Raw genomic sequence first — 26520 nt, 5'->3', positions numbered from 1 at the left:
CAACCATTTAAAACCTAATTAATAATTTAAGATCCAATAACTTTTAAACTTAAATCAATATTAATTAATTAAAAAATTTATATAAAATTTTTATTTTATAATTATATATTATTTAAATTAATTATAAACCATTTTTTTAATTAAAAAATATTTAATTTTTATATAAATTCGAAATTCTAAAAAAATCGGTTAATTCGAAAATTAACCGAACTTTATTCGGTTCGAATAATATTTTCGAAAAAAAATTCGATTCAGTTAACGATTAAAGAAAAAAAAGTTCGATTAATTCGACTAATGGTAATTCGATCGGTCCGGCCACCGAATTAACCGAATGAACAAACTTACTTATATCGAGGTATGATTTTCCTCAAATATGAACTCTATATTATTTATTTTATCATTTATAATTTTCTGTTGTTGTTCTAATTTATTCTACATTTCATCAATCGGGTTTTTAAATGATGGTAATATCTTTGTTATTTATCGTTAATTATATCTTCTTTGGTCTTCCTAATTTATTTAAGTAAATACTTTATATATTCTAATGTTAATTTATCATATCTCAACTACCAATTGTTCGATAAGAAAATGATTGTATAAAAAAGAGAGAAAATAAATTGAAGAAAATCAGATCCAAATATATAATGAATAAAAGAGAGTGTGTGTTCAATTTTTTAATTATTTGACAATAAATATTTATATTTTTATAGATGCGATATTCAGACAAAAAAACTTAAGAGATATTAGCAAATATCTTAACTATTAAAATTGTTTTATTTGTAAAAATAATTATTTATTTAATTATTGAGATTGTTTGATTCGTATATTATTATTTTATTTTAATTAATTAATTTTTTATTTTTCACTTGAAGAATTATATTTTAATTCCTAATTTCTTTTTTCTTGCAAAATTCTTTTCAATACCACCGCAACAAAGCAAGGGATCTTGAGATTATAAGTTGGTCTCATGTCCTATGTTCGAACCGCGTTGATTGAGAATCTTGGAAAAAAGCGGGGGGACAGAGTGGTGAGTTCTTTGAACCCCTCTGAAGGTTGCCTTGTAGGGTCGGATTCTTTAGGCTGACCTTGAGAGATTCTACGTTATAAAAAAAATCCTTTTAATTTTTCCTTTTCCTGCCCTATATTTTTTTTCTTTTTCTTCAACCATGAGTTTCCTTATCATCCTAACCATGGTTATTAAAATCGGATCGGACTGGCTGGTTGAACCGTGAATCGGTGGCCTGTTTGGTCCGGTTACCTCACAAAATCGGTCTGGCACTGAACCGGCTGAAAATCGGTAAAACTGGGATGAATTGACTGAAAATCGGCAAAACCGGTTTGAACCGCCGGTTCACTTTTTTTCTTTTAAAAAAAATTAAACCAAACGACGTCGTTTGTTCAACGAGCCAAGTCAAATTCGAGTATTGCTGAGCTCGACTCAAACTCGAAAACTTTAAAAGTAAGCTCAACTCAACTCAAAAACTCACAAGCTAAAAATTATTAAGTTCAACTCGAACTCGAAATAAAATTTTAAAACTTGAACTCGAAAAGGCTCGAACTCAAAAAAAAATTAGAAGTTCGATTGAAGCCTAAAATTTGAGCTCAATTGAAGCGAAAGAATAGTTCGCTATGTGCTCACCAATAGGCCGGTTCAACCGGGAACCGTTGCCTAGTCTGGTTCAATCTAAACCGGTTGAACCACCTACTAGTGAACCGGCCAGAACCGCTGAACCGTTCGAACCGGACCGGCTGAAAACCGAAAATTTTGTTTTTTAAAAAAAATTAAACCAAACGTCGTTTGTTAAACGAGCCAAGTCGAACTCGAGTATTGCTGAGCTCGACTCGAACTTGAAAACTTTAAAAGTAAGCTCAATTCCACTCAAACTCACAAGTTAAAAATTATTAAGTTCAACTCGAACTCGAAATATAATATTAAAACTTGAACTCAAAAAGGCTTGAACTAAAAAAAAAAATTAGAAGCTCAATTGAAGCCTAAAATTCGAGCTTGATTGAAGTGAAAGAATAGTTCACTCAATGCTCACCAAAAGGCTTCATGAGTTTGAATGTCAAATTACCTCTATTATTTATAGAAGTTAGTTGTGATGCTCTTCTATGTTTCTTAGCAATGTGTGATTATTTTGTTATCATATTTTTACTCTTTAGACTTTTGGGATACTCTTCTATGTTTCTTAGCCACGTGGGATTGTTTTTTTTTAAAAAATTTAAACCAAACAATATCATTTTGTTATGATTTTTTTAGCCTCAAATTTATTTTTTAATTATAGTTATATAATTATATTTATTATTTAATATGTTTTACCTTAAATATTATGTTGTAGTTAATTTGAATCATTTTGTTTTACTTGATTTTATGGTTTTTAATTTATATATATTATGACTTGCTTTGAATATGACTTGTGATATAAAAAATTATTTTTTATTAAATATTTTTGGTATTTTTATTTAATTTTTTAAATAATTATGATGTCGTCCAGTTCTTCCGACTGGTCGGACCGATTCGACCGGTTGAACCAGTAAACCGGTAGCATGCCGGTTCGCTAACCGGTCTGGTTCTGAAAACCATAGTTGGGACGCTCTTTTATGTTTCTTAGCCATGTGAAATTGTTTTTTTCTCATATTTTTATTCTTTAAACTTTTGGGATGTTTTTATATGTTTCTTAGCCATGTGAGATTTTTTTTTTATAAAAAAAATTAAACCAAATGACATCATTTGTTATAATTTTTTTAAACCCCAATTTTATTTTTTTGATTATAGTTATATAATTATATTTATTATTTAATATGTTTTATCTTAAATATTATGTTGTAGTTTATTTGAATCATTTTGTTTCACTTGATTTTATGGTTTTTAATTTATATATGTTATGACTTGTGATATTTTTATACATTTTAATATTATAAACTTAAAAAAATGTTATATATATATTAATATTGTTTTGAATATTATATAAAATAAAAAAAATTATTTTATATAAAATTCGATTCAACTGCGATTAAATCCAATTTAACTAATGAAACAGTATATTCACCGGTTCAATGTACGATCGATATTAAAAACATTGATCCTAACACAAAACAATCAAGTAACTTGACTAGATAATATCTACCAATATATATCTTGCCTATATAAACAATCAACTAGCTTGACAGATTCCCTATCCTTTTGCCCGATCTCCATCTCTTCGAACTCGGAAATCAGTATTTTTTTTGGTATAAAAGTCTCGATTAAAATCTTTTGAAATCCATTTTCTGATTTCTCCGAAGCTTGGTTTTCCACCACCAATGACCTCCTTACGACCGTAGATATGGCGACCCCCAATCTTACCGTCAGCGTAGGAGGTACTTCCTCCCTCCTTTCAGATATATCTTCCCTTATTGATTTATTTGTTTTCTTTGAATTGAAAGTTTTTGCCTTTTCTTTTGTAGTGATTGTATGGATCCACCGCCACCGGTTGGCCCACCGGCTATGGGTCCAGGAATGGTCCCGCCGTCTGCTCCTAACTCCTAACCCCGCGGTGGACAGATTCCTTACGGTGGCCCTCCAACGGCGCGTCCTCCGTCTTTTCAGGGAAGAGGACCCGGGCCCGTGCGAAGTCAAGGGAATTTCGATTCGTACTCGACCTTTCGGCCTCCCCCGGGAAGATTCGAGATGGGCCGCGGTGGGGACGTCGGTCATGGACATGTTGTAGACAGGAGAAGTGACAGTATAAGAGGTCGTGAAGTCGGCCATGGTGGTGGGGGGAGAGGTGGCCGTGGCGGCGGCGGAAGGGGTTATGGAGGGAGGCACGGAGGGTCCAGTAGAGGGGATTTAGACAATGTTTCACTTCCTAGGCAAAATTTTGGAAATCTGGTTCCTTTTGAGAAGAACTTTTATAGGGAGAGTTCTGCAGTTCGAGAAATGACAGAGCAAGAAATAATGCTTTATCGTAGAACAAGGGAGATTTCAGTTCAAGGACATGATATTCCAAAACCGATAAGGATGTTCCGTGATGCTAATTTCCCTGGTATTTATATTTTGACCGGTATTCAAATTTCTTTTTAAGGTTTTAATTGATTTAATCTGACTTTATTATTTTTAAATTGTGAATTAGATTATTGTCTTGAGGTGATTGCTAAATTGGGTTTTGTTGAGCCAACTCCAATTCAAGCTCAGGGCTGGCCTATGGCTTTGAAGGGTAAAGATCTAATCGGGATTGCTGAGACTGGTTCTGGAAAAACTCTGGCATATTTACTGCCAGCATTGATTCATGTTATTGCACAGCCACGATTGGGTTAGTGTCCTTAATATGAGTGTTTCTCTTGGTTGTTGTGGTTTTAATTTGAATTCAATTTCTCAATTTTTTGTTTCTATACTTGTGTAGTTCATGGTGATGGTCCTATTGTATTAATATTAGCACCTACGAGGGAGTTAGCTGTTCAAATTCAAGGAGAAGCTGCAAAGTTTTCTACGCGTGCTAATATAAGAAGTACCTGTATCTATGGTGGTGCTCCTAAGGGACCACAAATTAGGGATCTTAAACGAGGTATTCCTAATTCGTTTTCTTTGAAAATGTGAGTACCTTTATGCTCTTCGTAAATGTGATACTGAATTTAAGGTTTTCTATGCTAGGTGTCGAGGTTGTAATTGCTACACCTGGTCGACTGATAGATATGCTAGAAGTTCAACACACAAACTTGCAAAGAGTGACTTACCTTGTTCTGGATGAGGCTGATAGAATGCTGGATATGGGGTTTGAGCCTCAGATAAGAAAAATTGTATCTCAGGTAGCTTTATTGTCACTGAGCCATCTTCTTTTGGATTTTCCCCCTTGAAGAAATTAGCTTGAAACTAATCAGTTTCAAGGTTAAGGCTTTGCTTTGCGTGAAAGTTCGAGAATTTGTTAATCAAATGGTTAACATTTATAGTCTCTTCCGTACTTGGAGACTTAGCCATCATACCAGGCAGAGCCTAAAACTATAACTCTGTTCTGAATCTTGCAATGTAGAAATTATCAAAGTTTTATTATTACATACATTCACACACACACACACACACACACATATATATATATATATCTCGTACAAAAGATACTAGGCATTCAATTTTGCAAAAATGTTAAAATCTGTATAGTTAATGAATTAGATGTGGAAAAGGTAGATTAAACTGGTGAAGCAGAGATATTGCTCTCATGTTATGTTTGCTTTGTTCAGTTGAGAGCAAAGCTGTATATTTTAATTTATTTTGATTCCTGGTGCTTAGAATTTTGGCTGTTTTGCATCTTTTGTCTCTAAGGTTGTTGCTAATTCTAGGCATCACATCCTTTCAAATGAAAATGGTTTGAATCTTTATATGACAATTTTGGCTTTATCCATGATCAGATCCGGCCCGATAGACAAACATTGTACTGGAGTGCAACATGGCCAAAGGAAGTTGAATCATTAGCAAGGCAGTTTTTATGCAACCCATACAAGGTTTTGTAATGTAGTTTACGTGGCATCTATTTTTGCATATACTTTTATATATGTTTCATATATATATGTATGAGGGGCCTAGCTGCTTATTCCTGATTGTCCAAGTTCTTATGAGGTTCAGGTTATTATTGGATCACCTGATCTGAAAGCAAACCAATCTATTAACCAAGTTGTTGAAATCATAACAGAGATGGAAAAGTACAACAGGTCTGTTTTTGCAACTTGTTCCGTGGAAAGTTTTTATTTGATATTGTGAAATTAAATACTAATCTCTCTTTGGGCAGGCTAGTCAAATTGCTGAAAGAAGTGATGGATGGTAATCGGATACTCATATTCATGGAGACAAAGAAGGGATGTGACCAAGTTACTAGACAGCTCAGAATGGATGGATGGCCTGCCCTGTCCATCCATGGTGATAAAAATCAGGCCGAAAGAGATTGGGTCCTGGCTGAATTTAAAAGTGGCAGAAGTCCTATAATGACTGCCACTGATGTGGCTGCACGGGGACTTGGTAGGATCACTGTGTTTTAGGAGTCTTAGCATACTCATGTAGGTCTTGAAATGGTGAAGGTAATCGAGTCTGCCGGCTGCTTTCCAGTTTCCTGAGACAATAATTTGTGGCTTGGGTGCGCGGTGCCATGATGTGTTAACATTTATAATTTTTAACTGATAAGCATGATCCTCCACTTTAAGGGAGTTATGAGTTGGACTGAGAGGCATACTGGTTTCTCATATACACTATGTCCCCTAAGATAATTGGCTACTGCCTTAAGCTTACAGCTCATGTTTCATGGACACAAGGAGTTTTGCATAGACAACTGAGGTGGTGATCTATAGTTTGGAGGGGTGTACACTGAACGATACAGAGCTCGGGCTACTCCATTCCTCTTTTTGAGAAGTCGTATGTCCTGGTTTTAGTTTGGGGGAAAAGAAAATTTAGAAATCTCTCTTATGTGATAGTTGTATGTACTTCAAGTTATGTGGTTGAAGTGGAAGTTAGTGTTGCCCATCCACGGTTATGGAGCTGGTTTGTTGCGGCAGCCTGGTTGACTCACATTTGCTTATATTCTTTGATTGGGAACAAAAATGGTGGTGGTAGACCTTATTCCTGCAAAGTTAAGGTGGGCACATTTATCTAATGAATGTGTTATCTTAATATTGATCATTTGGATCTTATATTGCAGGGATAAGGGAGTTTCTGAGGGTTCTTAATGTATTGAGCCGGCTTAGTAAAAGAATATTGCATGCAATATAAGTTTTTAATGACACTCAATATTCATTTAGTCTAGAGTTGAAAACAATGTCGATTTGAGTAGCTAGGCCTGTCTATCTTGTACATTGTTTCAAGCAAATCTCCTTATGTGGCTCAAAGAAATGACTTAGGTTTTCTTAGAGCCCTCAGTTTATCGCAACTTTTATCTTTTTCTTACTCTACAACATATGTTCTGATTTTCCTTCTTTCTTTTCTGTAGATGTAAAGGACATAAAGTGTGTAATCAACTATGATTTTCCTACCAGTCTGGAGGATTATGTACACAGGATTGGTAGAACTGGACGAGCAGGGGCCAAGGGGACTGCTTTTACTTTCTTCACACAGGCAAATGCAAGGTATGCTAGGGACCTTATCAAGCTCCTACAAGATGCGGGGCAGGTTGTCTCCCCCGCATTGTCCACATTGGCTCGCTCTGCACCTTCGAAGTTTGGAGGTAATACTTTATTTGGATACCTGTTGGCTAAAGTAATGCATGGATTAAGACTTCCCCCCCCGGGTATATTCTTAGCTTTAGATAATCAACGATGCATGTTTCGGTTTCTAGGTTCTGGAGGAAACTTCAGCTCCAGAGGACGTGGCAGCTTTGGTAACCGGTCTTTGATATCAGGATCTAATTATGTATCTCTTGGTGGAAAGAAGAGGCCCTGGTAGTTCGCCTAGAGTCGGTGCCGCAATGATGCCCCCGACCCTTTTAACGGTTTATTGTAGGAAATTATCTGTGTTGTGTTGTATTGTGTTGTAGGATGTTAGGTTTCCCAGATTGTCTTTGGATTTCATGTCATCATATCTTGTTGTTAACCTTCAACAATCAACAGATATAAAATGTTAGTTTGCTGGTCAAGTTAATTATTGAAAGATTGCTTTCCCACCAAGTTTGTGCAGCCTGTCTGATACCTGGAAGATCATCACTAATTTGAGAATATATATATATAGTTGTTCATGATCTTTATTAATGTCATAAAGTAAAAATGTAAATAAAATGCATGGTGATGAATTTAATAAATTATATAAAGAAACAGTTAAAACTTTTTTTATTTTCAGGGCATCGTCCCAGAATTTATCAGTACCTTACAAATTGAAGCTTCAAAGGCATATCTTATTCATTAAATGTATTTTACAAATTGAAGAATGCTCTGGTGTCTGTCATCAGCTTATACTTTCACCACATTACCACAATGTAAAGCTGTAATACAACTTCCTTATGAGATAATAGAATAGCAATAAAGAACCAATTGCGAAACACATTTTGTGGAAAGTGCTAATCTTCTCCGGAAAACTTTGAGCCCTGCATGTGACAGAATGATTATGGTTAAGTTAGACCAGAGCAAGTAATAAGATAGCAAGGGAAACTTTTAAATGCGCGTTGGTATTACTTTGCTTCAGTTTCTGCTGCAGGTTGAGGTTCGGCTTTATCCTGTGCTGCCGCTGGTTTGGGTTGTCCCGGTTTAGATTCTACAGAAGGTGCTGACTGAGGAGTTTCAGTTAGCAACGACGGTGCCGGTTTAGTTTTTGGAGATGTTAGCGCTACTTGGGCTTGTTCAGTTGGAACAGGCACAATCCTCGCCTGTTACATTAACTCGTGAGAAAAATATATTTGCATGCCATTTATACAAATGATAATGTCCAAATTCACTCACCAATTTCCTGAATTGCAGATTGAAGAGCAGTTGAATGTATCTTTGCTTGGCTAGATTTTGTTCTTTGTTCAACTGCCTCCAAAATCCATAGGTGGATCCCATGTTCAGCAGTTTGTTTGCATAAATCTCCCATGTGTAGCTGCGTTTTCAAGTGCAAGAGACAATAACTGATGCTATTCAATGAAAAAAATTCTAGGCTAAACATTTTTCATTGGTGCCATTTTAGTGTATGGTATCGGTACCATTCATGTATGCGACGAAGCCCTTGAGTTGACACCCTGTTCCAATGTTGAGCATCCATCTTGCACTTCTCGAAGAAATCAGCTATGGTGTTGCTGGATTGGTCCCCATTGTTTGGATCAATATGAAAACCCGAGAACCCATCCACGATAATCTCGGCTGGGCCTCCCTTGTTGGTTGCAAAGGTGGGTAATCCACAGTTCATTGCTTCGATAACAGTGAGACCAAAGGCCTCGTATAGGGCGGGCTGCACGAAAGCTCCCTTCGTATCGGCAATGCATCGATACAGCTCTCCATTGCGAAGTCTATCGGTCTGGGCTGCAATCCATCTGAATTGACCCTTAAGTTGATAATGCTCTATCAGATGATGCATCTTTTTTATTTCTGCTTGCTCTTCTCTGTCATGGGACTTGGATGGATCAAAGAATCCGGCAACCACAACGAGGTTTACTAAGTCTCTAAGCCTTTTGTTCTTTCCGTACCACTCGGTTAGACCTGTAATATTCTTCACAGTATCAAGTCTTGCCATGGAGAAGATAATCGGCTTCGTCCGGTCTGCCAGATATCCACTGTTGGCAAGCATGGTATGATTAAGATTACCATTATATGTGATGAACAACCATACATCTTATGGAAATAAGTCACGTCTGGCTTACATGTGTTCACTGTTATCGTTCTGGCTGTAGAGTAATTCTTCAATGGCCGGATGGAAAGACAATAGACGCCTATTTTCCTCTGTGTAGGGAAAGTAGACGGACTGGTCAGCCCCCGGAGCAACTATGTTGAACTTGGGATCAAATATATTGATGCCTGAGACAACCCGGCAAAGTCCGGGCATGGTAAAGGCTGCATGACTTTCATACTGTCCAGGCTTTTCGGAGCTGTGCCAAATAGAAATTCACCACTTTTCAGTTAAATACTTGAGATAGAATCAGACCCATGTTGATATAACATGAAAAAATCATATCTAAACAACCTTCCGGCGATTTCCTGATAGGTGCTTGTTATGATGAAATCGGCGGCATTCATTGCTAGTATGTCAGCAGTATATTGACATGAAAAGTGATACTTTGCTTCTAGCTCTTTCCATTTGACATCTGAATCTTCATACTTGGTTTTCTCTAAAGCATGAGCTATTGTTCCCAGAGGGATTCCAAGTTTGCTAGCCATTTGGGATGCCACCAAATTTCCATCACTGTAGTTTCCGATTATGAGGTCCGGTTTACATCCCATGTGTTCAAGGATTTTAGCTTGAGCATCCTAGTTGTGGCAGACATCAAAATCCGAGTAAGTTATTTAGAAAATAACAGCAACGCAAGGATCAGTGTACTCGAAGGAACGTATATATACCTGTGCAAATGTCTCTAGATAGGGATAAATGTCAAACCGTGAGACCCATTGTTGTAGTACTCCTTTATCTGTCTTGAATGGGACTCTAAGAATGTGGGAATGATTGGTATTGACGATCGGCTCGAGCTCTTGGTTACATGTGGTTCCTCGAGCGTCCGGTATAAGGCGAGTAACCTACAATATTGCAACATGACGTGGTGATGACACGTCATAAATCACTGTTGAAGATATACGTATATATGAATATTTTGCTCACCACAACAATCTGAGGCTTCACGGACAGGCCTTGTGATTTTATTCTTAGTAGCAAGGCTTCTTCCAGAGCTTTTACTTGATCAAGAATGTAAACGACCTATTACATTTGCAAAACAATTAAATACTTAATTACCTCAGTTGAATCCATCTTTACCGTTTTGATAGATTGTTACCTGGCCTCCGGTATCCGGCAAGCCGAGGACATCCGCCTGCCCAAAGTAACCGTGAGACGATACGATTACGATCTTAAACACAGTCGGGAGCCAGCTAAAGAGCGAGTCGAGTTTTGCAGGCTCCGGTGTTTGTAGCAACTCAGAAAGGGTCATCATTGTCTCCTTAACTCTTTCTGCATTATGCCCCCATCCTTTCTCGAAACCCAACTCTTTTAACCTGATATTCATTGCCACCATTTTCCGGTTTTATATATTTGCTATGTATCAAGTAGTAGTTTCAATTTAGACATAACCTTAGCTCGAAGTTCTCGTATGGTGTTTCCTTCGGTAATGTGGAGACAGTATTGCTTCCTGCCAACAGAGCTGTTTTAAGCTTGTCGACCGTATTTAGATTTCCGTTTATCAGGAGATCCTGCAACTCCAAGTACATTCAAGCACGACTCTCACAAATAGAGGAAGAAATGGAGCCAAACATGTGTGGGTGACATATTTACCTCTCCTTGGTGATTAAGGGCCAATAGGTAGTTCAACAGCGGGCTATCGCATTCGCAGCTCTCGGATAGCTTCGAGAACATGAACTTCGAGACATAGGTGGCTCCATTGCCGACGCTAAAAGGAAGGGTTAAATGAGGGGTAGTGTAGTTAATGGATCCGAAGTCGATTTCCAAAGCATTCTCATCAGTCGCCCTGCACCGTAGCATAAGAAAGATCACTGAGAACATTGTAAGGATCCAATATAAACTGCAGGGAGAAGTAATCTGCTAATATTAATCATACCAATTTTGGTAGAAAATCGTTTCCTTGAACTTCAAGTAATCCGAAGGGTTAATGCCGTCGACATGGAGATTCTCCGAGTTCACCTTAACGAACTCCCAGAATCCCGGATTCGGTCTCACGGCAAATGCAACATATGGTGGAACCACAGCTGCCTCCTGCAGAAAAATATTTTTAGAGCTAATACATATAAAATAATAGACCTCTGGGATCTGATTAAAATGTAAGACCTGTGTGGATATCAGAATGAAACCGATTAGTCCCTCCAGGATCTTGCTTTTCTCAGCCTTGTCTTCTATTGAGTTCTCCACTTCATCCATCAATTGCTGTCTTTTTAGTAACCTTTTTCCTGATTCCACCAACCTTTTTTCGATTTTGCAGCATATTAGAGGATCTAACCATAAATGCATATATATATATATATATGGGTGTAAAATAACATAACATTCAATGAATTATTCATGATTTGTTATAATATAGCTTGTTTATTAATATGAACAAAATTTTTATGTTCATGTATTAAACGAACGAATATGAATAAAAGTATGTTCAATTTATTTATGTTCACAGACGATATTGTTTATAAGTTTATTTACCCGGTTCTTCTTTTCCTTTTATTTTTTTATATTTCAACTATTGGTTAAGGTAGAGTCTAAATGGAACATAAGATGAACTTTGAAGCTTGAACTGTGAAGCCTAAGGATAAAAAGAGGATGTTCCTCATCGAACATGTTCGAGAACGTTAAATGAATATGATCGTGAACGTTAACAAATATGTTTGTGAAATGCTAATAGAACCAAACACGGACATCTTTAAAAATAAATAAAAAAACATGATGTTAAAAATTTGAACAAACACGTAATGAACATAAACACCTTTAAAAATAAATAAAAGGACACGAACACTAACTTATTCGTTCAGTTAATATATATATAAATGAAGTATACCTGGTGAAACATTTCTTCATATGGGTGGTGCTCTGCTTCAAAGCATCAGGCATGCTATCTGCAATAGTATCCGATCGTTTCAATGATTGGCGAGACTCCATTTTCAGAGAATAAACTGCTCCAGAAAACACAAGGATTGTTGTTATTGATCGACAAGGACTTGCACGTTGGGTTATTAATGGGAATTATTTATATACATAGAGGGAGATGAAGAAATCAATGGTGAAAAGAGTAGGGAAGGAATATTATTCTTTGATGTGATTGGTGGGAATTCTAATTTTGACAAACAAGAAATTCATTGCTCATGCATTCATGGGTTGCCTTTTTTCCAATGCTAAGGAATGTGTGTGTAGGTTGTCCATTTGATTGCTTTACTCTCTCCTATTATATTATATTGTATTCATTCTTTCTTGTTTCCAAGTTCGGCAACCAAGCATTAAAACTTAAACGCTATAACACACAATCATGGGGTCATTTTGTGCTTGAAAAGTACACAATAAATCCATATATGCTCAGATCAACCTGCGTACAGCTTAAGGGACGGTGTCCTTAGTTAAGTGGGAGAAGCTCTGGGACTCTCAAGTTCTTTTGGTAAATTAAGTTCTATTCTATAGTAAAAATAGAATATTATTTTTTTTCTAAAAATTTTGACTTCGAAAAACCGCACTTATAGTAGAATATGTATACGCTTATAGTAAATCTCAAGAGAAAAAGTTAATACCTTACCAAATTGACTTGAAATAGCTTCCTCTCTTTTATACAATATACATTCAAATCAATATGAAAATTTATCAATATAAGACATGCAAAATCTTATAACATCAGAGACGGATCTAGAAATTTGAAAATGAAGATTTAAAATTTTAATATTCTTTCCTTAAAAATAATAGACTCTCTTTTCTAGGTTCATCGATATTGAATCAAACGAAATCACTTCTAACCGTTGTTCCACTTTTGGAAGACCCTGCATTATATCACCAAACCTCTATTTTCATATATAAATGTAACTAACGTATCTCCTTGGTAAAAGATTTCTCCATTATGCCCATGGACAGTTGCTCCCGGAGTTGCCAAATAAGGCTTAGTCGATCTTATTACTATAGATCAACTTGAACAATAAAAACTTGACCCGATTTTAAGTGTGGTCCGCTTTTGGTTATACATGCATTTTCAGAAATCTTTAACTTCTATTCTGATGGACTGAATATTTTTCGTAAGGAATCGTAGAAAGATGAGACGATTTTTTCTAGGAATACCCCAACGAAAAATACATATTATTCCCTCTTGTCTATCGAATCGATCATAACCACTGCCTACATTCCAAAAAATTGTACACCACAAATAGGAACTAATAAAGAGACATTTAATCCCATAGAAAGACATTACGATGCTTTGTGGAAAAAAATTATTTGCTGAGACGAAAAATAAAGATATCAAATTTCTACCAAGATAACTAGAAGTTCCAACTAATAAAAACCATAATGAACCAAAAAAAGGTTAAAGACACGAGAGAAATTATTTATTTTTCGAGACCCGACTATAAATTCTATCCATATAGATTATGATAGGCAACTCATACATACTAGATCCAGTTACATTTTATTAGAATTGAGAGAATAACAAAAAAAAGTTCGACTTTACTTTTTTTGTTTCCGAAGTTCATCAACTAGTACTATTTTGATATTTTAATATGAACATTTAGAAGGAAATCATCAAATTGTTTAGATTTAAAATCATCCCTTTTATATGATCCTCTATACTCATCAACTAGATATATAATTTTTTTTTAAAACACATAACTCTAAGTCCAACCCTAGCTAATACCCTTAAATTTTTAGGTTAGATGTGCCTAAAGATTTGGAAATTATATAAATTAAACTATGATATTTTAAAACTTTATATTTAATTATTTTTAAGTCTTTATTAATTTTGAAATTAGATTTACTATACTTTAACCTTATTTTTTAAGTTTGAATACTTCTTAAATCCCTATCAATTTTAATATTAAACAAAATAAGTAACATTTCCATTGTTTCGTTTAAACACTTCTTATATCTATGTTAATTTTAATTTTAATCAAATTAAACCTAAAGTTTAAAAATTAAACATTGACCTAATCTTATTATTATTTATATTTACCCCTAATCAATCATCCTAAGTTCTTCCCAAATAACGTTGGGTACATATCAGAAAGTGATAATTAACATAAAATTATGAAGATAATATAAAATTATTTTCATCCAATAAAACACAAATTTATTATTCGTAATCCTTACATTCTATTAACATTTTTTTTAAAAAAATATTAAAGAAAAATTAAAGGCTTCTTGACACGCATGCCCATAAAAGTTCCTATATTTTGTGGTTGGATGGACGATCCATAAGAAATGACTAATGGCCCATGGGCAACTCACTGGAGCGTGCCCTAATGGGCCCTATTTGCTCTTATATATATACACACTTTCTCTCAATTATTGTTAGGGATGGGCATCGGACCCGAAGCCAACGGGTTCCGACCGAACTCAATCGAGTCGGATTTTTTTAAAAAAAGTTAGTTTTTTAATGTGATGTTCGGATCGGTTCGAGTTCGGGTTTAGGGTGAAAAATACCGACCCTACCAAAAAAAATATAATTTTACCTTATATATTTAGGAATAATTTCAATAATACCCCTCTATATATTATTTTTTTCCAATAAAATCACAGTTTTTATTGAATAAAAATAATATTTTATTATTATTTCGGATCGGGTCAGGTTTTTAAGTTATATATCGGGTCGGGTGGAATCTTATTTTAGTCGGGTCAGATTGGATCTCGGGTGGAGGATTCCTTGTTCTCGGGTCGGGTTGGATGGACCAAAAACTCGACCTATGTCCATCCCTAATTTGTTGTTGTCTTTTAACTTGTGTTTAGAGCTCGATTAGTGACCAAATTAACATAAAGATTTGTATTGTATGGATGAGATTAGGCTAAACAAAGCTTTTCAAGTTGAGATAAATAAATTCCTTTCTATCTAAACATCTTGTCCAAATCTTGTTGATAGATTTGATGGTTATAATAAACTGCAATATCTTAGTTTTAGAATATTGGTAAGCTAGCATTAAACTATATCAAAATTCTAACATCTTGCTTAGAATTAGGGATTGATATGCTATTCCTATTTGATAAATTTCGATATAATCTAATTTTATAAAATATTTTTTTTAAAAGATTTTATTAAATTGTGACAATGATTCATGGAAAAATTATTACAAAACCATTAAACTAGATTTTCTTTTAACATAAACAAATTATGAAAATAACATACACTTAGTGATTTTTTTTACAAAAATACAAATCATTTAAATAGTTTTTGATGCCGTAAAATATAATATTTGTATATATGTTATAAGATGAAAATAAACATATAGCACAATTTTATATAAGATTATAAAAATTTCTCATATATAAGCATTTAAACTATTTAAGTCTTAAAAATAATGTTTTTATTTGATTTCTTAGAACGTATTTTTTTTATACAATTCTCATGTATAAACCATTAAACTCTGAACTAATTGTTTTCAAATTATGTTATTATCATAATTATTAATTTATTTAATGAGACAAATCATTAAAATTTTCTATTAAATACTAGAGAATTGGATCTTGAGATTAAAGTTGAAAGGTTATTTCTATGATAGATTTATATAAAATTTAATTTATTTGATAAATATATTAAATATAAATCCTAAAAATTAGAAAAGTTTCCTTGCAAGAAATGTAGTCCACATATCCATAGATAACCGTCTATTCCAAGACGAGTCGTTGGATAAACTTGGTCGACGTGCCAGTGTTAGAGCCTCTACGGAACAGTGCTGTCCAACAACGGTGTAGTGTACTTGACAAGAATTTTTAAATATTATTTTTACAAATATCCATAATACATTTTATATTTAATATTCATGTTTAAACTTTTAATAATATATATAATTCATTAAATGATTTTAATTATTAAGAGAAACATTATTTTTAAAATATTGAATTCAAACAATTATATTTACATGATATATATTATTTATTATTAAAAAAATATAAATATATAATAGTTTATAATCACCTCACATTATCAATATATATATATATATATATATATTTAAAGTTGAAGGAGATAAGAGTATTAAAACAAGGCTTTTAGTAAAGGTATAGCTTAAAAAAGTAAAAACTCTAAACTAACGAGGTTTCCGGTCATGCTTTCACCCCATGCTTTAAGCCAAGCAGTCACGGCTCACCAAATCATGGCACAATAGGGGTCCAACACCTTCAATTAAAATGAACCAAATGTCACTACTTTAATGGACTTCGTTTGATTAATTAAGTTGGCTCATACCAAAGTTGGTGGGTGGCGGTGGTGGTGGTGTGGTTCTCTATAAAGATACTAGACCATACTTTTCTTCTCTCTGCACAAATACCTTCCTTTTCCTTCCTCTGAAGCCGCTGGAAGAAAAAAAGAATAAAAGAATGGGAAACTGCCAAGCTACTGATTCAGCGACTCTGGTTCTTCAGCACCCGTGCGGGAAAGTAGAGAGATTCTACTGGCCCGTGAGAGCTCGTGAGGTGATGAAGATGAACCCCGGTCACTATGTTGCTCTGCTTATATCCACCACCTTTTATCATTCGAATCCGGGTAACAATTATAAAGCTTCACAGTCACAACAAACCGGCAGCAACACAAGTACTGTCAACCCCGTTCGCTTGACCAGGATTAAGCTTCTTCGGTCGACGGATACTCTTCTTCTCGGTCATGTTTACAGGCTCATCACCACTCAAGGTATATGTATATATATTATGGTTGTTGCTTGTTTGTTTTCTTTGGTTTTGTAATCTGATTTCGACTTGGTTTTTCTTTTTTCTGGGTTCTTAGAGGTTATGAAGGGATTTTATGCGAAGAAACATGCAAAGATGAAGAAGAACCAAGAATCTGCGGCCGAGAAACCATATGAGAAGGCTGCTGGTCAGAGATCTGAACCGGATACGGTGAGCAAACATGAAAGACAGCGATCGAGGTCGACAACATCCAGCAACTCTGCTGCCAGATCAAAGACATGGCAGCCTTCATTACAAAGCATCACCGAGGCTACAAGCTGAGGATATTTTTCATGTTTTTTTTTTGCCACGTTAAATTGCTGCATAAGAGACAAAAAAGAACCCCGAGCTTCTTTTTTAACATGTAGAAACCAATACATGCAGTTTCTCTCACTTTAGGATCCATATGTAGGCTAGCAAAACCCAGAAAACCACACCTTTCTTCAACCTGCAGACCTGAGCTATATGCATAATTGTACATCCAAAAGAAAGAAAAAAAACCGACCGAGTTTGTAATATCCAGCACTGTTATGCAATGGAGTCCTACTATTTTCCACCCAGTACAGTTATCTATACGCTGATACCATCAATGTTATCTTAGAATGTAAGAAAATCACAGAGCCAAAAGTTTCAAGGTCAGAGTTTGATTACTGTTTTTACAAAATTATAATCATAATCGAACATTACAATTTACAATCAAAACAACTGTACAAGCGAACTTAATAATGATGAGAAAAAGTTATTTATTTAAAGATTCAATCCATCTCGACTTCAGATATAATCGAAACAGGAGATCTCATAATAAAAGCAGAAAGATTGTTTAATCATTAAGCAACTACGCTGTCATTTGTTAGGGTAGCATTGCTGTTTTACAGAGCATATATTGAACCTGGAACAGAGACGAGCAATGAATTTAGAGGAGAATATGAACTATAAGTATACAAGGGAAGGTGTGTATGCATCAACAATAATTGTTTATGCAAGTAAGCCATGTATCATATCAATTCTCGTGTATACTATAAATAAAAATCAATGCATCAACAATAATTGTTTATGCAAGTAAGCCATGTATCATATCAATTCTCGTGTATACTATAAATAAAAATCACTATTCTTCAAACCAATAGGCTCTACTAAAATACAAAGGAATGGACCATAGCTTTTTCTATCCTATATGGTCCCTAAAGCTCCATGACCATGAATAGATAATTAAATTTACATACACCAGCTGATAATGTCCCTCCTAGGTTAATTTTGCAGTTTGAAATCTACTTGCATAAATATATTTTTATATTATAATTATTGTCACGATTTGATCTGATCTATTGAATCACAAAATATAACTCAAATATACATCTTCAAATTCAAATGAATGCACCCTATAAAGAAGTATTAATTGATCTAATGGTGTTCATTTTGCATAAGGTGCATATGATGGGATAATGTTAATGTTAAGGCATGAACAATTTATTAAAATAGAAATAGCAATTATTATTAATTATGTAATAATTTTAGGCCCATTAAAATAAAAAGGGAATCTTTTGTAATATTTTAAAAGCATGATTTGTTCTTTTTTGTTTAATAAGGTAATAATAAAAGTAATGCTCCACTTTACTCTTAAGAAAGCATTTGAGTGAGACAACTGCAACCAACTTAAAAGCAGTCAGAACATTCTGCGTAAAGCAGGGGGGAACCGGTTTATTTCAATGGATTTTAATATTTTAAAATAATCTTATTTAATATTCTTCAAGCAAGACGGCTTCCTCGCTCATGTAGAGAGTTGGAAAAAAAATTTTATATAGAGCTTTACTCAAATTATTTTTTGAATTGGGGTGTTTACTACAGTGACCTCATTGGTCGTCAAGTGTTCCATAAGTCGTCAAATACTTCTTGTGACAGCTTCATATGTTGCAGCAACTCTTCTCTCTTCCCTCGCTGTTGCAGTTCCATAGGTCGCCAATTGCTTCATAGGTCGCCGAGTGCTCCATAGGTCGCCGTGTGTTCCTGGAGACCTATCTAGGTCACCATGTGTTCATTGAGACCTATGGTGGTCACTGTAAAAATCATCATATTTAAGTAAATAATCATTCGAGTACACTATATAAAGAATTTTTTTTCATTACATTATTAAAACACTTTTGCCCAAGCAAGACACTAGTAAAATAATTGGATTTTAATATTTTAAAATCCTGTAATTCTTCTGGTGTGATTTTTCAAATTAAATTATTGACAAAATATGAATAGTTGTAAAGCTTGAGAAACACACAGGAACAGGATCCCTATTTATGTGGACCATTATTGGCATGTAATCTATTAATGCCTGATACAAACTTTGTCTCTATTAGTATTAAATTCAATAGGATTAACAGATATCGGCCGTGGAGCAATAATACCTCCCAATTTTCTCGTCATTTGCTTTGGTGTATAGCATCAAATGATAAAAGAGTTGGGCGTTTATAAGAAAATATATTTTAAATTTTATATTTATTTTCTCAATGAATCATCTCTTAAATTAGATCTAACTTTAAATTTAATCCAAATTTGTATCATTATAAAATATCAAAATATTTTATATAATGATAATTATTTCGAGGGCAGCTGGGATGTCGTAAAATACTGTCACATGGTGAGGCCACCTAATTAATGCATGAAAATAACGGCTTCTAAAACAATAGCAATGGCGGTGAATGGTTCCTATTAAGCAGGCTACTCAAAGTTTCAACAGACATTCCCTGTCATTTAATGTGTTGAACTTTAATAAAATATTTTGAGGAATTTATATAAAATTTTAATAAATTTAAAATAAAAACTTTAAAAACACCTTAAAAAATAAAAATGAACGAATTATAAATATTTAAAAAATAAAATTTAAAAAATAAATTAATATTTACAATAACATATTATAACATTCATGTGCAAATGAAAAAAAAATGTGAAAATGAATGGATTAATACCAATCATCCTAGCATGCATTTAAAGCACATCCACCGGTCTTCAACTCTCATTCATTACCATAAGACTAGGGGGCTTGGAGACGACTTGAATAGAATACCCTCATGCATGCATACACACACATACATTTCGCAAAACTCAGCTGTTTGACATAGGTCCAAAAGGTAACATACGTACATACATTATCCAAAATAAATTGGTTCTCAGCATATTTCAATTATGAACAATCTTCCGTCTATTTAACACAACGATTTATGCAGATCGAGCGGCTCGCATAATTACCTGAAGCCAGACAAAATAACGATTATCCTGTAGGCTAGTTCCAACAGATGATTCACAAGAGAAAATTCGCCCAAAAACCAGAGAAAAAAGTCTATAGGGTTTAATAAAATATTATAAAATCAAAACTATCCAAAATCAGTCCACAAGCCGGACTGTTATAGCCAAAAATCTTGTTTATCGGAATTTTACCAAAAATAACAAAATCCCGAAAAGCGCTCTAATTTGAAATTCAAAATAAAATAAACAATCTGCAAAAAATCTGACTGAAATCGGATTTAAAATGACTTCCTAATTGACAATCGAAATATTACTATAAATAGTAAAAAAATCTAAATCTAGTGATTTGGAGGGGAAAACGGCAGAATTTGAGGTCGAAATAAATGCTACATGGAGCATAGCTCAATGTGGACAACGTGCGCGTCGAAAAGAGCTTTTCGGATTGGGGTCTTATGCGCGATTCTGACATCCGTAGTCAAAATTATGGCCAAAAGATTGAAGCACACTCAAAATGACCCCAATAAGGAACATATCACAATCAATTCCCGCCTTTGCGTTGATCTGCCAACTCATGGCATCTCAGCGTCATCAATGTGCAATCTGACAGCTCAACATCATCTGTCTCGGATCCCCTGCATCATTACCGGTATCTACGGAAGGGCAGCAAATATTATTTGTACTTCCATGATGGACTTCATTGCTTCGGAGGCTCGTACCAGCCCCATTGTTCGTCAGAGACATTACCTGTTTTACACTCAAGTAATTTTTGAGTCCCCTGCAAGAAAATAGATTGCCACAGATAATGTATTCATCCATCAGTACAATAACTTCGATTATGGTCATCATAGAAACATGATGAAGATATCAAATCCATGAGTTCTTAGATTTGAGAAACAGGATATAGCAAGTATGGGTAATTACCATTCCCCTAGTTCACGCCCAAAGCCACTCCATTTGATGCCTACGAATGGAGCTTGACAGAAGCATGGCTGTGAACAATTGACCCACACGACGCCTAGCCGCAGAGCCTGCACAAAAGAGGCAAAGGTGTCGAATATCACAGCACACTTCGGTTGCTTGATTGGAAGATGCTTCAAGCACAGATCTTACCTTGCTTATGCGACCACATCTTTCTTGATCCTTTGATACCACAGCACCTCCCAAACCATAACTAGATAAATATTAGAAAGGAATTAGTTGAACTCCGTGATCAAAATCATAATCCCTTTTTGGTATCCCATAAGAAAAGTTCAAATCATGGGATTGTTCATGTTAACTTACTGGGTATCGTTTGCCAACTCAATGGCTTCATCTTCGGTTGAAAATGTTTTGACACAAAGAACAGGTCCAAAAACTTCTTCTCTCCATATTTGCATGGAGGTGTTTACGTCAGTGATGATGGTTGGTTCAACATAGTATCCTTTTCTAAATGCCGCAAACCATTTATGGATTAGAAATGATTCAAGGGAGAATAATGCCAATCATTGAGCATCAGAGAACTATACCTTAGGACGATCTTCGCCATACAAAATAGTTGCTCCCTCACTCCTAGCATTTGAAATGAGCTTCATTACTTTTTCATACTGCAGCAGATTAATCAAATATTAATATGGAAAAACTATTTTCCAAATATGAAACCTTGGACATTACCATAATAGTTATATTTTTAGTTACATCAGTTGCCAAATCAAGAATTATAATTAAGAAGCAGATAATCCCATCCGGACACTGACTTTAGAGTTTTAAATGGAGATTGAAAAATGACATATGATAGATTTGCATAAAAACTTGGCATTAGAGAAAAAATTTAAATGGCTATAGCTTATTTAAGTCGGTGCAGAAGTAGTAGTCCAAATTGAAACATAAAATTATCTCATTCAACTCCAAATTCCTCTCCTATGTGTTATGTGCACTAGATTCTCTATTTGCAGGTAGGTTTCTGTTCTTGTGTATATAGTCTCTGTCCCAAGAAATGGTCAACATAAATAAAAACTTTCAATGGAACTCTTTTCCGGCCACCCCTCCCTGGTCCAACTTAAATATATAGTTAAAAACTTAATATATTAACCAATATGCAGTAACAAAAGCATTACTTGCCTGCCCTTTACTAACAATGAGACCCAGTTTGCAACCTTCATCCAAGGGATCAGAAATTTTGATGTTCTCACTCCATTTCACAAGCCTGTCCAAAAATTCTGCCACAATACTTTCCTGGACAAAGTTCTCCTCATCATGACTTGGAAAAAGAAATATATAAAATCGCAACCGACAAAAAACATCCTACAAGCTTAGTTCAAGAACTCAAGGTAGCAAAATCAAGTGTTCCCTTTCTCTAATCCTAATAAAAATGATTTTCATCCAACCACTTTCCAGTACAAGGGTCATGAAGCTATAATGAGAAATAGAATAGTTTCCATGACATCCCCTGTTTTTGGAGTTTATCAGATAGGTAAAATACCAATGAAACATGGAGCCTCTAAAGAGATTTTTCATACTTACTCAAAGATAGATCATGCACAAACTACTGCATCTACAAGTGCCATGAAGGATAGAATTGTCCATGAGGTTGGGATCTTTTCTGTAGGCTGCTGATACCTTTGGTGTACTCCCATAACAGTAATTATTGTCTAATGGTGTTTGGACCTTTTGAATTGAGATTTATACAGGGTTGGTTTGCTGTAATAGGGACTTGCTAAAGTGGACCCAAATAATTTTTGCCTTAGTTTAGCCAGTTTATCAATTTATGAATGGACTGGACTGGACTGGTTCTCCTCTTAGTTGTGGCAAGCGTGAATCAAATAATATTAAAATAAAATTCACAGGTGCCATAACCTCATGCCACATGTAAGAAGAAATAAAAATGAAATTAATAACTCTAGTCTCTAAAGAACAAAATTAGTTCATGCACTTACATGCACAATAAGGGGGGATGTTGCACTGCAGATCTGGCCATTAGTATAAAAGCAACCAAATATGGTCCACTCAACAGCTGTTAAAAGCACAGGTGGCTAAATTAGCAACTGAATACAGATATACTATTTTTCTGCATTGAAGTTTCATGAGTAAAATATGAACAATCTATTATGATGAGAAATACAGGAAACATGAAGGCTTGAAGCGATTCACATGGCACCAACCCTTGTCAATGTCACAATCCTCAAACACAACTATTGGACCTTTGTCTCCAAGTTCTAAAGTAACAGGATGCAGCAGAAACAACAAAGAAAATTTTATGCACCGGATCGTAAAAGGACTCGATGATCATATGTTAGAACTTCAACATACCTTGACCCTTTGAGCAGCAGCTGTCATTATCTTGATTGCTGTTTTTGTGCTTCCAGTAAATGTAATCTGTCGGAGACTAATTATTAGCAACTAGTTTTGAAATGTTATTTTGCCAAACATCTTCGGAAATTCAATTTCGTAGAAAGGATCACTGAAGAAAATGATTAAAATCAATCTAACCTTGTCAACATGGGGATGAGATGCCAAAGGTGCACCAGCTTCAGGACCTAGTCCAGGCAGAATGTTGAAGACACCAGCAGGAAGACCAACCTCCCTACACACTTCTCGCAGCTCCAGACAGGTCCTGATGTTGGAATGGGAAAAAAATGAAAGGCAGACTAAAGGAAAACAACATTGATCCCAAATGAAATATGAAGGCAAAATTCCCCTACATATGATTTATGAAAAGGAGCACAACCTGCAGCCAGGGCTGGAGCAACTTTCCATATAGCCATCAAAAGCGGGTAATATTAAACACTACGTCCTCAAAGGATAACGATCCCCATCACTAAAAGCCAAACTGCATGAGCGCACATAAATATTAAACACTGAACAATATACCATACCATGGGAAGCCCTTAAATGGTTAGGACCACAATCATCATAGATCATCTTAATAAATCCACTTTGGAAGGTACTGCGCTTAATATGTTCAGCCACTAGCATCCGTAATAAGTTTATAATCTAATATCAGGAGACACAATTCTGTGAAATTATTTACCAACTAGGTCCACTAATAAGAGATATAGAAGTTAAAGACCAACACATCCACTCACTCCATTTTGTGATCTACATAGCAAATGAAACTAGCTTTAGGTAAACCAAACAAGCAAACCAAAAAACAAAACCAGGCTAAGCAGATATCTCAAATAAGTATTGGGTAAATGGAGAAGAGCAATACTCAAGGATGATTTATCAAGAAAACACATGCAGTGTGGCCAATCAAGCAGCAAAATTATCCAGAAAAAAAAGGTATAAAAAATTGTAACAGACTGGAAGTACCATGGGACAATCAACCCGACAACTCCAATGGGTTCCTTGATCACGTAGCTCTTAAATGCCTTCACAGGAAGAGAGATAGGAGCTTTTTGCTTCGCATCTAAACCTTCAGCAAGGTCTGCTTAGTACTCGAAGCAACTGATAACATCATCCTAAAACACATAAATAAATAGGTTAAAATCCAACAAAAAATAATAACATAACATTTGGAAATTTGTTGCTGGCATACCATGTCAGCTTCTGATTCTTTAAATGGTTTCCCACAATCAACCGTTTCAAGTTTGGCAAGCTCGGGTTTTCTCTCTTTTATCTGGATCATTTAAAAAAGATTAAATATCGGGCCATGAAAATAAAAAGGTTACAGTCGTTTCCATCAACAAAGCAAACATACCAATTGCAAAAGCTAATAGGCATATTACAGTTAAAAGAAATTCTGCTTAAAATACAAGTTCATCATCAACTGAACCCGCCTGCATGGTTACACTAGTTTAAATCAATTACACCTGGCATATCTGAAGCCATTTCATTATGTCCACTAAAGTAATGAATCTAATGACAAGGATTTTTTTAAAGAAAAAGCAAATAGCTTGCTATCTGACCATAACCCCAACAGCATATCCATAAATTCCTTGAGAACATACAGATTGTTTGTAGGAAGGATAAACTAAAGACATTAAAATATATACACATATCATAGGAAAAGGGTGCGATTTTCTTTTGCGAAGTTAGATTGATCTATCTAGTCCCAAGTTAGCACATTAGTCTTTATTACAGAAGCAATGCTTCACTTTGGCAACCATTGTTCAGATTAATGAGACTCATTAGGTCAGTCATTTGATAAAACTAAAGACATTAAAATATATACACATATAGGAAAAGGGTGCGATTTTCTTTTGCGAAGTTAGATTGATCTATCTAGTCCCAAGTTAGCACATTAGTCTTTATTACAGAAGCAATGCTTCACTTTGGCAACCATTGTTCAGATTAATGAGACTCATTAGGTCAGTCATTTCCACTAGCAAACAGGGCAAGTTGTAAAATTGAGCTTCATTTGCTCAACTTTGTCTTACAATTAGTATAATTATTTAGACCGCAAAGTTTAATTCCATTTTTCCAAACAATTGGCTTTGCATGGAAAAGTAAATTCCCAAATTTTACTTTTTATTGCAGCCATTATCAAGGTTTTAAATATCATTTGCGGTCACGTTTTCGGTCGCGTCGCGTTTATCACGGTTACGGATATAATGAATGTTATTGCGGTCATTGAGGATATCGCGATCGTGAATTTTTTTCGGAGGAGCTGATTTTTTTTTTTAATAAAAAACCTGTTTTAAAAAAAAATTAAAATAACAGAATAATAGCGGAATATAGGTCCACTATTTCTACGATTGACCGCGATCCGTTAAATTGCGGCCGTGATCTGCCGTTATTGGTGTGATCCCGCTTCACACCGTTATTTTCCGCTATAGTGGTTTCGGACAACGCCACGACCGCGATATATCGATCACGATACCGTTATTCAGCCGCTATTTGAAACCCTGACCATTATGAATAAATTGATGTTACTTATAAATTATTTAGCCATTCTAATCAAGTTCTTGTTGCTATTGCTTTGCATGCTACAGCAAAATCCCAAAGAAAAAAAATGAAAATGGACTAAAAGTCTTAAAAACATGTGAATTCGCAACTTTTACAGAAATTCCTTTTATTGCAATACTTCAATCAACCCATTGGCACACAGAATAACGTAATAGCCCCCTAAAAAACATGGATCTCATCTAGTGTTTCCCTGGTCTTAAACAAACAAGATTGTGATTAGTTAATTGCACACAGTAATTGTTTGCTACTAAAAAAAATAAAAATAAAAGCAAAAGCAAATAGTACTTAACAACTAAGAAAGAAAACAAAGACTTAAAATAGCAATCACCATAGCAGCAATAGCACGCTTGTACTTAGCACGGACTGCACCCGAAGCTGTGGCCCATTCTTTACCTATGTTGCAATGATACGGATACAAGACGGATACGGGGACGAGAATGAGA

General features: G+C 34.9%; 3 protein-coding genes and 1 pseudogene across 3 annotated transcripts; 2 read left to right on the top strand and 2 right to left on the bottom strand.

The window, feature by feature from the left end:
- The first annotated feature begins 3245 nt into the window (after positions 1-3245).
- On the top strand, positions 3246-7466 carry LOC120136128 (DEAD-box ATP-dependent RNA helicase 30-like). The gene is made up of 10 exons (XM_039152243.1): positions 3246-3360; positions 3448-4025; positions 4113-4292; positions 4383-4544; positions 4631-4785; positions 5380-5472; positions 5594-5679; positions 5757-5983; positions 6945-7178; positions 7290-7466. The coding sequence occupies exons 2-10, from the start codon at positions 3671-3673 to the stop codon at positions 7394-7396; spliced, it is 1599 nt and encodes a 532-aa protein (XP_039008174.1). The 5' UTR covers positions 3246-3360; positions 3448-3670; the 3' UTR covers positions 7397-7466.
- A 394-nt stretch (positions 7467-7860) lies between these two features.
- On the bottom strand, positions 7861-12293 carry LOC120135999 (sucrose synthase 7-like). The gene is made up of 14 exons (XM_039152122.1): positions 12123-12293; positions 11405-11537; positions 11178-11332; positions 10895-11087; positions 10694-10812; positions 10401-10617; positions 10229-10324; positions 9973-10146; positions 9599-9882; positions 9279-9503; positions 8625-9191; positions 8383-8521; positions 8119-8309; positions 7861-8030 (listed from the first exon to the last, which is right to left on the bottom strand). The coding sequence occupies exons 1-14, from the start codon at positions 12221-12223 to the stop codon at positions 7913-7915; spliced, it is 2712 nt and encodes a 903-aa protein (XP_039008053.1). The 5' UTR covers positions 12224-12293; the 3' UTR covers positions 7861-7912.
- A 4324-nt stretch (positions 12294-16617) lies between these two features.
- On the top strand, positions 16618-17518 carry LOC120136027. The gene is made up of 2 exons (XM_039152148.1): positions 16618-16928; positions 17022-17518. The coding sequence occupies exons 1-2, from the start codon at positions 16619-16621 to the stop codon at positions 17243-17245; spliced, it is 534 nt and encodes a 177-aa protein (XP_039008079.1). The 5' UTR covers position 16618; the 3' UTR covers positions 17246-17518.
- Positions 17519-20782: 3264 nt separating this feature from the next.
- Positions 20783-23875, bottom strand: LOC120135845 (annotated as a pseudogene).
- Positions 23876-26520: the final 2645 nt, after the last annotated feature.

The sequence above is a fragment of the Hibiscus syriacus genome, unplaced genomic scaffold, assembly GCF_006381635.1.
Source record: "Hibiscus syriacus cultivar Baekdansim isolate YM2019G1 unplaced genomic scaffold, ASM638163v2 tig00110621_pilon, whole genome shotgun sequence".
Lineage (NCBI taxonomy): Eukaryota > Viridiplantae > Streptophyta > Magnoliopsida > Malvales > Malvaceae > Hibiscus > Hibiscus syriacus.
Note: the sequence above shows the minus strand (reverse complement) of the source record. Positions and strands in the feature narration are given on the sequence as shown.